The 14,121-nt window shown below is 43.6% G+C and overlaps 1 protein-coding gene across 1 annotated transcript in view; it reads right to left on the reverse strand.

Moving 5' to 3' along the window:
- Nucleotides 1-12,940, reverse strand: part of ATXN10 (ataxin 10) — a 153,687-nt gene extending 140,747 nt beyond the window's left edge. The window contains exon 1 of the mRNA XM_060166900.1: nt 12,631-12,940. Within this exon, the coding sequence (XP_060022883.1) occupies nt 12,631-12,746 (116 nt within the window). The 5' untranslated portion in view covers nt 12,747-12,940. The remainder of the gene's footprint in view (nt 1-12,630) is intronic.
- Nucleotides 12,941-14,121: the final 1,181 nt, after the last annotated feature.

Genomic DNA, 14,121 nt, shown 5'->3' on the forward strand with positions numbered 1-14,121 from the left:
CAAGTTTTATAACATTCTCAATGAGGACGATAGCCACTAACACTTAAACTGTGCTTATTCCATGCCCGGCACTTAACTAAGCACTATATATAAAATCTCCACGGCTACCGTGAGCATATCCCTAGCTTACAAATCGTCCTCTTACCTCTAATGTGACTTCTCTGGGCTTGTGGCCGTCAGAGGCTGACTCAGCCTAGAGTGAGCCCCAGGGTTCCTTAGTCTTTGAATGAGTGTCCTTGCCCACGGTCTAGTGACCACACCCTCGGGTCCAGGGACCACTACAAAAGACTGGAAGAACGAAAGAGCTGAGAAACTCTCCTCTGGGGCATGGTTGGTCACAATTCTAACCTTATTTATTTTGATTTGCTGGCTCAAACTTCTTCCTGTCTACTTTGTCCATTTAAGATAATTGGATGTGCGGGGTGGCTCACACTGACCACATCGGTATTTTGAAGCTGAGTCAGAACACCTTACCAAGTAGTTCTGTGTGGTATTCTAGCTCATGGCACAGGTAAAAATAAAGGAAACTGTCACCACACTCTACGAAGTTCTTTTTATAGTGTAGCGTAATTGATGTTCTCTCTCAACACAGCTGATCTGAATCATGGTTGAGTCAAGACAGCATATGGCGTCCTTTGCTAAGCTGACAAGTGGTGTGGGTTTCTTTTTTCGGGGGGGAGTTGTTTCGTTTCTTTTTCTTTTTTTTTTTTTAATAATGACCTTCCTCTCCAACTCCTTATTTTTATTTAATTATTTATTTTTGGCTGTGTTGGGTCTTCGTTGCTGCAGGGGGCTTCTCATTGCGGTGGCTTCTCTTGTGGGAGCACGGGCTCTAGGCACATGGGCTTCAGTTGTTGCGGCACACGGGCTCAGTAGTTGTGGCTCGCGGGCTCTAGAGCACAGGCTCAGTAGTGGTGGCGCACGGGCTTAGGTGCTCCGCAGCACATGGGATCCTCCCGGACCAGGGCTCAAACCTGTGTCCCCTGCATTGGCAGGTGGATTCTTAACTGCTGCACCACCAGGGAAGCCTGTTTTGTTTCATTTTTTGTTTTTGGTGCAGCCAAAGACTCTTGTTGGTCAGAGGCTCAGTAGTGTTTGGGGGAAGCTATGTGAATGCGTGTACATGCAGATGATAGGTTAATTTTGAGTTCTGCACTATGCTGACCTCTGAAGTGCTCAATATTCCCTTTCCTTATGAAAGTTAAACATACTGATGCGAGCAATGAGGAACACCAAAACATTTTCTACCTCTTGAAATCATCATCATCTGTCATTATTTGATAATTTTTTATACCTCTTACTAGAGTCTTTCCTCTGTGCTCTCACTTTATATCTAATGACCCCAGAAAATTAAATAATCTAAGGAAATAATAAAAATACAACCAAGGGCTCCTCATGTGCTAGTAGGTACTGAAAATACAGAGGTAAGTAAGAATAATCCTACTCTCAGATTGTTCTCATTCTAGTGGGACTGGTAGGTGATTAAGTGATCATAATACTCTAGTGAAGTTCTTTGAAAGAGGTAAGGGGAACATAGGACAGAAGCACATAGGTCAAAAAGGCTTTCAGGAGGGGTTGAAATGGTCATTAAAACCATTAAATGGTCATTAAAACCATAAAAATGTGTGTGTATGAGGAAAGGAATGAAGTTACAAGTTTAATATTACAGCATTTGAGGTATTCCCCCTTAGTGGTTTGAAGTGAGCTAGAAATACACTGTACCAACTAGAGTTGCATCACTAAACACAGAGCATGGTACACAGCATATGTGAGGTAATTAAATAAGTAAATAACTAACACGGTAAATCGAGTTAATAACTTTCAAGCAATCAGAGCAGTCATTATTGACTGGCTGTCGGTGCTAAGAAGTGACTTTCTTCATTACAGCCATTGGCTCTTCACTGTTTATTCAGTTCAACATATATTAAGCACTCACAATGGACCGGGCACTATGCTAGAAGATACCATAAAGAAGACAGACCCTGACCACAGCAAAGTCACAACCAAGTCAGGGGAAACACATATAAACGTCTATTGCATTATGAAATGAAAGTGCAGTGAGAAAGGAGTTCACACTTTAAACATCTCCCCTCCATTCCAGACATAGTAATCATATGTTTATTTCTAAAAATTATAAATATAGAGCCCAACTTTAAAACAAGGTGGATATCTCCACACAGCAGAAACTGACTGGAAACACTTGGCTATAATCAGGTCTAAAGCCAGAGTGGGACATGTCCAGAGCGGCCTAAGGTCGTCTGCAATTCAACTCGGGCAGGATGAAGAGAACCAAAAGCCGCCTACACCTCGTGGTGATCAGAGTCACTACGTAAAAGTCAGTGTTAGGACAGGACTCCCCTGCATCTGAAGAGAGAGAAAAAGAGCTGGACTCAGTGCAGCCCTATGTATGGGTTACCTGCAAAGCTGTGCGCCTCCAATGTCAGGACAAAGCCAAGACGGCTTCAGAGATGGAACCCGGTCCAAGATGCTGGCTAGCTTAGTGACCAGATACACGACATCCCAATATCACTATGACACAAATCACCAACAGCAGGAAAACCTGATCTTAGGCTGGGGTCACTGGGGAAATAGTTGGAAGAAAACGCAACATCATTATACAAGGAGGAGTGAGCCCAGAAGGGAGAAAATGTAACAAATTTCTCAAGGTGAGCCAGCAAACTAAAAGTTCAAAGAGAAAATCTAACCCTAAGAAAAACTGGCCCCTTTCTTCAGCACTCCCAATGACAAACCTGCAGAATTTGTGCTTCCCAACCCCGCAACTCTAGACCGTGCTGGGCTAAGCCCTGGGGCCAAGACAAAGAACGTCTCCATCAGAGAGCACAGAAGGGGATCTAGTGTATCTTAAACTAGATCCACAGAATGATCACTTTGAGATTCTCAAGCCGGTGAACCAGCAGGCAAAGAAGAGTGACTACACTGGCAGGAGAAACCCACCCTGATTATCAAGAAGAGTTGCTACTACAAGCTGGGCACCAGGAGGAGTAATCTGGAACTCAGGGGTTCAATGGCTGTCTCTTGGTACTTCCATGTCCAGGGACAGCCACAAACAGGCAGCTGCAGCAAGCACAGACTGACAGGAGACAGGCAACCAAGGGCTCAGCCCCCTCGGCATCACAGCCCAGCTACATACAGTGCTGGGGGAAAGTCAGGGAAGTCTAGACTGGAAGCAGGAGCAGGGAGATGATTATCCAATTATGGCCTCAGGACAGTCTTCAGCACTGGGGACTGAACTTACTGCACTAACACTCCTGTCCAGGTCTTTCCTTTTAGATTCCAAACAGCTATAGCCTCCAAGAGCCCGTGACCGAGTGAACAGTATCAGGCAAGAGGAGGTCTCAGAAGAATAGCATGCCGTAACAAATCTTCATGGTGTCCCTCACCGCACAGCCTTGGTCCATCCAGATAACAACCCCAGGGGCAATTCTCAACCAGTGGGCAACAGGTATTAACCTGTGCACAGATAATTTGGAGGTGCACCCCTCAGAGATACCCAGTGGGGTTGAGCTCCAGCTGCCTACAACGTAATTACCACTCAATACGGCATCCCTACATTGGTTGTTCCCCCTTCCACACCTAGCTTCCCCCGTGCCACACTCCTGACTGCTGGGGGTCACCTATGATTAAATTACTTCACCCAAGTCCCTACCTCAAATTCTGCTTTGGGGAAAAAAAATCCAAAGGCTCAGGTATACAAGGAGACATGTATAAAGATGGTCTCTGCAGTACTGTTTGAATTACCAAAAATTCAGGACAAATCCAATACCCATCAGTAAGAAAAAAGGTAGGTAAATTATGATGTAAGCTTACGAAGGGACACTCTACAGCAGTTGAAGTTAATGGTCTAGCTCTCTGTGTATAAAAACTGGTAGCACTCGAAAACAGAGCAAAAATTAAAGATGCAAACTGCAGAGTGTACAGCATAAAACATACAGTATAACACGTAAAAGGGAGGGAGGAATGAGACTGGAAAGTGAAACAAGAGCCCTACCCAGCACTCTCACCTCCGGACATTCACGCCCTTCCGTGTGACCCTTAGAACGCGCAATAGTAAGGGTATGTGCTTTCCAAGATGATAAAGGCACCCCAGCTCCCATCTCGAGCGGGCTCTCTTGGATCGTTCGCTTTCAAACAAGCCGGCTGCCGAGGCACGAGCAGCCCTGGGGAGGGGTCCACGTGGTGAGGAACTGGAGCTTTCTGCCCAGAGCCACTCGTGTGAGCGTGGAACCCCGACCTCCCACCCCAGTGAGGCCTTCGGGAGACCAAAGACCTGGCCCACGGCTTGACTGCAGCCTCGCGCAAGACCCCAGGCCAGATCCACCCAGCTAAGCAGCTCCCAGATTCCGGACCCTAATAAACTGTGTGAAACAATAAATGTCTGTGGCTTCAAGCTGCTAACTTGTGGGGTTATTTGTTCTAATACCGAGGACATTAACAATATCAGTAATGTTTTGGATTTTGAGAGAACAAAATTTTAACATTTGTTGATTTTGCAAGTGAAATACATGGGTACTTGTTATATTATCTGTTATATCATCCTCCATAAAGGCATTAACATTATTATATATTTGTGGGTTTTGACTTGACAAGAGTTTAAAAATAAGCAAACAAACCAACAAAAACACTAGAGTGAAAGTTAACGGAAAGCTTCAATTTCCTTTTTCCTTAGAGTACACAAGTATGGTTTTCTAAAATGTCAGCTCCTAAAGCACAGTCACTCCATGCAAAATCATCTCAATTCCTCGCTCATGTCATAATGTAAGTTACTGTCAAGTACTGACTTTTTTATTGGAAATGCTACAACTTTTTAAAATTATTTAATATCGCTAAAATACCTTTCTACCAAGGAATTAAGATTTTGTAATAAATTACTGCCTACATCTTTTGGATCTGAAAAACCAATTTTCTTCCACTGACTTGAGTTATTAAATCTATTCCTTATTCTAAAGTTCCAGAGGCAGTTCCAAAGCCTATAAAAACAAGAACTTGATCATGGAATTGAGATGAAATTAAAAATTTTACAAGCACTATTTTAAAGTATGAAAAAAATTCAAGAATTACCACACTTTTCATTTCTTTTCACTCCTGATTCTGACTAGAGCCTGCAATAATAACAGTGGTGTTTGCTGGCATCAACTACGTGCCAGGCACCATTCCAGACTCGACATCCAGAACCCCCTAATACCCACATCAACCCTACAAGGTAGGCATTATTATAATACCCGTTCTACCAGGGTAGAACTGAGGCTCAGAGAAGTTAAAAATATTTGCAGTTCATGCAGCTACCCTGTTGCAGTACTTAGATTTGAAACTAGACCTACGCCTTACAAAAGCCTTTTTCCCCTGAAACCCACTGAGTCCAAAAAGATATCAATATTTCATACTGACACATTTCAACAGGGAGAGGAAGAAGCTCCCCGAACTCAAATTGTTTAAAAAACAAAACAATTTCAGTCACTCTGCAAAACAGCCCCTGCATTATTCACAGGTCACAAAGAGCCGAGGCAAATCCCACTCCTACCCCAGAGGAAGGCGATCTCAGGTTCCACAGCAGTAGGATGACATCACACTACGGCTACCCCTGCAACGCAAGATTCCAAAAGCACCCTCACACTGCGATCTTCAGTGGGCAATGAGCTGAAATTTCCAGCCATGTTGCTTCCCTTATCCTTCCAGGATTACTTTCATTTCTTTCTACATTTGGTTTCAAGCATTTCATGCATTCACACATCAGTCACTTCAGCTCATCTCAGGCTCCGGAAACAGAGAGCACTGTGTGGCATAAATGAAAATGTAAAACAAAGCCCGACTCACTCTAACTGTATGAAGAACATTAGATAAATCTTTCGTTTCTTAGAGCAAATTTTACAATTCACAAACACTGTTTTACCACAAAGTCTGAGATTCAGCTCGAATAAGTTCTTCTGGGGGTGGCAAGGAGAAGGACAATAACTTTACACACAGAAAACTGAGATATAACTTACATACAGTGAATTACACAGATCATTAGTGTTTAACGAGTTGTGTCAAATCCAGGCAACCAATACCCATCTAGATAGAGCACATTTCCTTTACTCCACAAAATTCCCTCATGCTCCTTCCCAGTCAACCCCCAACCTCCTCTGACAACCATTGTTCATGTCTGTATTGCCAACTAGCGATACAGACAAGATTAGCTTTGCCAATTGTAGAACTTCATAGAATCATACAGTATGTACTGTTTGTCTAGCTTCTTGCATTCAGTATGTTTTGAGATTCGTCCATGTTGTTGTGTACACTGGTGGTTCATTCATTTCAATTACCGGGCAGTTTTAGCCATTCTCCCATTGACGGACATTCAAGTTGGTTCCATCCAGTATTTGGCTATTACCAATAAAGCTGCTATAAACATTCTTTTACAAGCCTTTTGTGAACGTATGTTCTAGAGTAAATACCTAGGGTCATAGGCAAGTGTACGTTTAACTTTATAAAAAACTGCCAAAATGTTTCCCAAAGTGGTTGCGCCATTTACACTCCCACCAGCAATGTACGAGAGTTCCAGTTGCTCCTCCACAACCTTGCCAAAATCTGGTGCTGTCAGTCATTCTAATCCTAGCAATTCTAATGAGTATGCAGAGGTATCTCATTATGGTTTTACTTGTTTATAACAGCTTTATTGAGATATAATTAACAAAGCATACAATTCACTCATTTAAACTATATGATTCGATGGATTTTGGTATATTACATTACTAACTTTTGTAATTGTGGTAAAACAAATATGTAACATAAAATTTGCCATTTTGACCATCTTTAAGTGTAGAATTCAGTGGCTTTAATTATATTCATAATGTTGTACAACCATCACCACTAATTCCAAAACTTTTCTAAGACCCCAAACAAACTCTGTAACCTTTAAACAATAACTCCCCCCACCAACGCCTGGTAATCTCTAATCTCCTTTCTGTCTCTATGAATTTGCCAATTCTAAGTACTTCATAGAGGTGGAATCTTACAATATTTGTCCTTTTATGCCTGGCTTCTTTCACTTAGCATGTTTTCAAGGTTCACCCACATTATAGCATGTATCAGGACTTTATTCCTTTTTACGGGCTAAATAATATTCCACTGTAGGTACATACCACATTTTGTTTATCCATTCATCTGCTGATGGACACTGAGGTTGTTTCCATCTCTTGGCTATTGTGAATAATACCTCAATGAACACTGGCATACAAGTATCTGTTTGAGTCCCTGCTTTCAACTCTCTTGAGTATGTACATACCTATGCTGGGTCATACTCTGTGTTTAGCTTTTTGAGGTGCCACCAAACTGTTTTCCACAGTAGCTGAACCATTTCACATTCCCACCAGCAATATACAAGGGTTCCAAATTCTCCACATCCTCACCAACACTTACTTTCCATTTTTTGGCAACAGCCATCCTAAAAAGCGTAGAGTGGTGTCTCACGGTTTTAATATGCATTTTCTTGATGATTAATGACACTGAGTACTTTATCACGTGTTTGCTGGCCATTTATATAATCTTCCTTTGTAAAGCACAGATTTTTATGACCAATTTTTAATTGGATTGTCTTTTTATTATTGAGTTGCAGGAGCACTTTTATATATTCCAAAGCAAGTTCTTTGTCAGATATATGTATTGCAAATATTTTCAGTCTATGGCTTGCCTTTTTCATTTTCTTAATGGTGTCTTTTGATGAGCAGAAGTTTTTTTTAATTTTGATAAAGTCTAGCTTGATAATCAGTTTTTTATTGCAAGGTTAATGTTATCTGTGTCCTAGATAAGAAATGTCTGCCTACACACAATATCACAAAGATATTCTCCCATCTTCTAAACATTTTATAGTTTTAGCTTTTATGTTTAGGTCTACAATCCACATTGAAATATTTTTTGTGAATGGTCCAAGGTATGGGTCAAAGTTCACTTTATTCCAATTAGATATCAAGTTGTTCTACCATCACCATTTGTTGAAATAATTTTTAGATTGACTTTGGTTTAGAGTTTGCAAATATTTTGGAAATGGGCTTAACAAGCCTTACACAACATTCAGCATTCAATAAAAGATAGGACCAAATGACTAAACACAAGAAGACAGAAAATGACAATAGATAGTTATCAGGCACATTCTCTAAAAAAAACTATAATTAATATGCTTAAGAAGGTAAATGACAAAATGAATTTCAACAGAGTAAAATCCATTTAAAAAAACAAACAGAAATTCTGCAATAACTCAAAACTACAATACCTGAAACTAAGAACACAATAGATGATAGCAGATTAGACATAGCAGAAAAGAGGAATAGAGAACTAGAAGGCAAATTAGCAGAAAAATTTCAAATAACCAAAGCTCAGAGAGAATGGGAAATACATAAAGGAGGCTTTGAGAGATATAAAATACAGTGAAAGGTTTAACATATGTGTAATTACAGTCCTTGAAGGAAAGGAAAGAACAGGAGAGAAGCAGTATTTGAAGAAACACTGGCTGACAATTTCCTAAACTGTTCAAAGACACCCAATTCAAGAAGCATTATCCAAACAGGATAATTACAAAAAAGCCAACCATCTCTGTCCTCATAGGCCTTCATTCTGGAAGGAGACAGAGAACAAATAAGAAACTACTATTAATAATTACATAGTAAATATGTTAGAATCTAATACGTTCTTTCTTTAAAAAAGGGAAAATAGTTTATAAGGTAAAGGGGTCCCAAAGTATGGAGGGAAGTATCTGCACTATTATATAGGATATACAAGGCCATGAAGGAAGTAATCAGAAAAATAATTTTGACTAAACATAGGTTAACAAGAAAAAAGTAGCCACACTGAGAGAAGCTTAAAAAAATTATTATCTACATGAACATGGAAGAAAAAAGACTATGCACGCACCATGAGTAATCACTTACACAAATAGCGGCAATTTGTTAAGCACCTACAATTATCAGACTGTATGCTAGATGCTAGGGATACAGGGAATGTGATACACTTTATTCAAGAAGCTTATCGGATGGAAGAGCAATGAGGTATCAGTTTAAGCATGAGAAGAATTTACAGAAAGCAGTATCCAAATGTTACACTGTTTCATGAATACTCAAGAACCAGAACATAATCTTCCCTACAGAAAAAAACAGAGTAGCATTACTCAACAGAGCTTACTGTGGTGATGGAACAATTCTGTATCTGCAGAGTCCAATAAGGTTAACCACCAGCCACCCGTGACTGCCTACTGAGTACTTCAAATGTGGCTGGTACAAGGAATGGAATTACTAATTTTACTTATTGCTAATTAATTTAAATAGCCACATGTCACGAGTGGCTGCACAGACAGCGGTGGTATAGAGTATGACAACCAATCTCACTTGGTTCTACACTTTCATAGAGGGGTCTGCATACGTCATAAAGATAAATGATGAAGAAATACATCATAAGGGTAACTAAAGGGCTGGAAAATAAAACCTCCAGGAAAAGGCTGAAAACAGAATTCTTAATGTATTTACATCTTACTCTGTTCCAGAAAGAATCTAGCATGACTTGTAAAGACTCGGAGCACAGCCAAGAAAAATCACTTGTTAAATGTTAAAAATGCAGATGCGTACATTAAAAAGGTATAAAACAAATTTAAAACAACTAATAAAAAGAACCACCTTCCACAAGGAAGAAATAACTGAATAGCCTCTTGGTACTGATATTTTATGACCATAAGCAATTTTTTTTTTTACAGATTTTGGTGGTTAAGACACTATTCAAGGAGTGGGTTATAGAACATGGATTTAATCCAGAGGACGAAAATTTTAGCTTGGTATACTGATGATCTATATACCAATATATATAACAAATTACCCCCAAACTGAGCAGTTTAAAACAAACCCATTTATGGTCTCACACAGGTCAGAGTCTCTCGTGAGCTTGCACACATGGCTGTGGGCTTGACCGGGACTGAGAGGATCCACTTCCCGGATGGTCATCACGTGGCTGCTGGCAGGAGGCCTCAGTTCCTCACCACACAGATCTCTCTACTTGGACGCTTGCGTGTCCTCACAACATGGCAGCTGGCTTTGTCAGAGTGAGTGATCCAAGAGAGAAAGCAAAGGGGAAGCTGCGCGGACTTCTGTGTCTCAGAAGTCACACACTGTCACTTCCCCCAGGCCTATCATTTACAAATAAGTCACTAAGTTCAGCCCACACTCAAGGGAGGAGGAATTCTTTTGTTCCATCAATTAATTTCTTACTTTACTCAGTATGTTTTTGCTTTGGCCGGTCTTTTTCTATTTGCTACTCTGAGGCCTCATTTTGCTTCACTTTACATCCCATCCAGCTCCTAACACCTTGGTCCATCCTCCTTCTGGGTCCACTGACATTGGATGGATCCTCTCAGAGCAGCTGGACTCTGGAAACCCCCTGAGTTTCTGTGAGGGTGATTTGCCCAAAGACACACAAAGAAGTAGTGGCAGAATCAGGACCAGAAGCCGGATCTCACAAACTCTCATCAAGGGCTCTCTGCCCCACCACACAACTATATGCCTCCCTATCCCAAGACCTGCACATCAGTTCACCTTTCCTGGTCTTCAAACTCCGCCTGGAATTAGGACAAACTTCCTGCCAGCCCCAGGAAAAACTCAAATCAAATATGGGACACATCTTCACTTCCTCATTCTTCCCCAACAATCCAATTGGTCCCTGAGTCTTATCTATTCAATCTTGTAAATATTTTTCAATATTTATCCTACCCACCCCATAGATAACATCCTAAATTCAGGCACTTTTCTCTTTCACTTGGGCTTCTGCATCTTCTTAAAAGTCCCCTGCCTCTACCCTCACCCTAATGTATCCCCAACAGTGGCAGTCAGAGATCTTTCTAATATACAGATCTTGCCATGCCATGCCCTTGAAAGAACCTTCAATGGTTCCCCTCTCACGGGACAGAGTCAAGAAAGGTCTTGTAAACTGGCTCGGGGTCTCGGATTTTATCCTCCAGGTTATAGTGTCCTGATGTTTGACCATCTCCTCTGTACCATACACCTTACCTATGTTATCTCATTTAGACCACTCAGAAACTGTGCAAAATCAGCACACAGTCCCTTTGCACATACTGTTCTTTCTAATTAGCCCTCTCATCTGTAAGCCACGAAGCCAAAGTAATCTAAAACCTTTCCTGGCCCACCAATCTACCCATGAGGTCCGCAGTTCCCCCTGTGCCACTACTTCTTCTTGTCTAGACCCCCCATTACAATCTGTTTACACAGCAATTACTCCAACATGCTTGAAAAAAGAGGGGTATCACATTCATCTCTGCACCTTCAGCCTCTAGAAAAGAACCTGTTTCAGAGTAGGTGCTTAATAAACGTAGATAACTGATTACTGACTAAAAGGAGGGTCCTCATGGTATAGATATGCCCAAGCAGTAACTCATTCAACACATCTCCCAGAGTATCATATCAATTAACATATCTCCCCCAAATCCCAAGGAGCAGTGCCCTGGGCTCTTAGCACTCTTCCAATTGCTCAACACTTCTTACTGTGATTTAAGGCAGTAGAAGTGCTCAGATCAAAAGGACCTCTAGGACTTCTATGCTCCCTCTACTCTTTGCTATCTGCTGGTTCCCCAGAACAGGACTTTCCAGGAGAAGACTTTTTATTTTTCAACTTCATCACCTAACACAAAACCTGGCACATGGGGGACCATCCATAAATGTGTTAAAGAATAATATCAGCTAGCAGTTACTTAGTACTATGTGTCAGGTATGTGCTAAGGATTTAATATGCATTATCTCATTTAATCCTGACAAACCATGTCCCCAGAAAGGTACTGTCCAACATTATTCCTATTAAACAGACGTGGAAACTGAGGCCCAGAAAAGACTAGAACAAAATCAAACAGGCACTGACTGAGGGCATCACATACTTTATATTTTCACATGCTTTATTTCATTTATTCCTCTGTACAATTCAGAAATGAAGTCATGTATTATACTCCCATTTTTACGCAAAAAATCTTAAGGCTTGGAAAAACTGCACAATAACGCACGCACAGCTTGTAGGGCCAGGAACCAAATCCAGGTCTGTCAGACTCCTGGGCACCTTTGACAATGGCCATCTGGCCCTTCAATGGCAGAGTAAGGATTGAAGTGGCCTCTCCACAAAGCGCGGCCACCACTGGGGATGCAAAGCCTGAGCTGACAGGCCGAATGGAGTGACGCCACCTCCCACCTTACACATCTGTAACGTGTCTCTCCCCCACCAGCACGTATGCTGACTCCGGCGTCCTGTGGGTCTGTTCCCATTACAGAAGCGCCATCAACGCGACTCAACTAACCAAACAGGCAGCAAGCGGCCAAAGCCTCACTTGGCTCGGTCCCCCTTCCTGCACCCCGGCTTCACACCTGTACTGACGGGCGGGGAGCTGGTGTCAGCCCCCCGGGGCACCTCGGGGACCGGGCGCGGGAGGACGCGGGCCTGGCATCGGCGGCCCGGGGCCCCTCGGGCGCATCGCGAAGGCCGCCACCCCGCGGACGTCCCGGGAGGAGGGGGCGGCCCGCTCACCAGAAGCCGCGCCCCCGCCCCGCTCCCGCAGCCCCACCGGGCCGCCCCCGACGCTCGCGCCGCCCGGGCCGTTACCGATTCCGCTGCTCTTTGAAGAGCGCCGTCAGCGCACGGAGAGCCTCCAGGTCCTGGATGGGCGCGGGCACCATGACGCCGGACAGCCTGCCGGGCGGCGGCCTGGGCGCCGCCATCTTGCCGCTCGCAGCTCGGGCCGAGCTGGCGACGACGAGGAGCAGCAGGAGGAGGAGCAGGAGGGAATGCAGAAGGGGGAGGAGCGCGCCCGCAGCCTCCTGACGCCGCCGCCGCCGCCGCCGCCGCCGACTCTGCGCCGCTGTAGCCAGAGGCCGGGCTGGGAGTGCGCGAGAGCACGCGCCCCGGCTCGCCTCGGGCTGGAGGACGCAACGGCTCGGCTAGGGGAGGGGGCGCGGACGGAAGTCCCGCCTGTAGGGAGGGGGCGCCGGCCGGAAGTTCGGCCTGTGGGGAGGGGGCGCGGGCGGAAGTTGTGTTTGAGCGGGCGGGGAAGTCAGGAGGGTGGAGGATCCCAGAGAAGTCTGGATGGGGCACTGGGACAGGGGCACCCTGAGGGGGGAGGTGCGGGCAGAGGGGGTCTCCCCGGGAGGGGTATGAGGAAGGGTGGGGAGTCCTGCAGAGGCTCCCCCGGCGGAAAAGGCTGAAGACCTGGATCCTGCGGTTGGTTGGGTTGATCAGTGCCCACACCGACCCACCCGGAACTGGAGCAGTCTGTCTCCAGCTTGCAAGTCTCAGACCCTGGAAGCTCACTTCCCAATTCGTACTGATCATTTACTGACGATAACAGTTCATTTACCAGGCCTGCTTGGGATGAGAATACGTCGTTCCACCTCATCGAGGGCTTTATATACAATTAGATGTCAAGGAGCTAAATTCTACATAGGTAGGGTAAGAATTGTGTTTTTCTAAGGGAAATGAGTATATTTTATAGGAATCAGACAAGGCTTCTCTGGGGTGTTGGTAACTCGTATGTTTTCTTTCCACCACGCTTTAGCATATCATGTATATGTCCTTTCAACAGGCATTGTTGCCAAGTCCCATGCTAGGTGCTGGACAAACGGTGGTCCCTCGGTATCTGTGTGGGATTGGTCCGGGATCTCCCATGGACACCAAAATCCGTGGATGCTCAAGTCCCATAGTTGGCCCTCTGTATCCACGGATGTGGAACTCATGGATACAGAGGGACGCCTGTGTAAATATCAATAAGAGACGATCCCAACCCTGAAGAAACTCAAAGACTATTGAGAGAGAGACATGCAAACATAATTGAATACAGTTGATTACTGCTATGACAGAGGACTACACAAATTGCTATGGAACCATTTAAAGTATGTAAATAGTACCCTCTACATTTTTACTGGAAGAGTAAGTGTGTGTTTATAACGTAGCGCTTTTGATGTTCTTTGCTAAATAAAATTTAAAGACCCAGTAAACACCACTAGAGTATGCAGGAGAGCTGAAACATGAACAAGCAAGTCACCTGATATTGTAATTCAGCCTTACCCATTTAACTGACTACATATTCATTCATTCCAC

The sequence above is a fragment of the Lagenorhynchus albirostris genome, chromosome 11 (genome assembly GCF_949774975.1).
Source record: "Lagenorhynchus albirostris chromosome 11, mLagAlb1.1, whole genome shotgun sequence".
Classification (NCBI taxonomy): Eukaryota; Metazoa; Chordata; class Mammalia; order Artiodactyla; family Delphinidae; genus Lagenorhynchus; species Lagenorhynchus albirostris.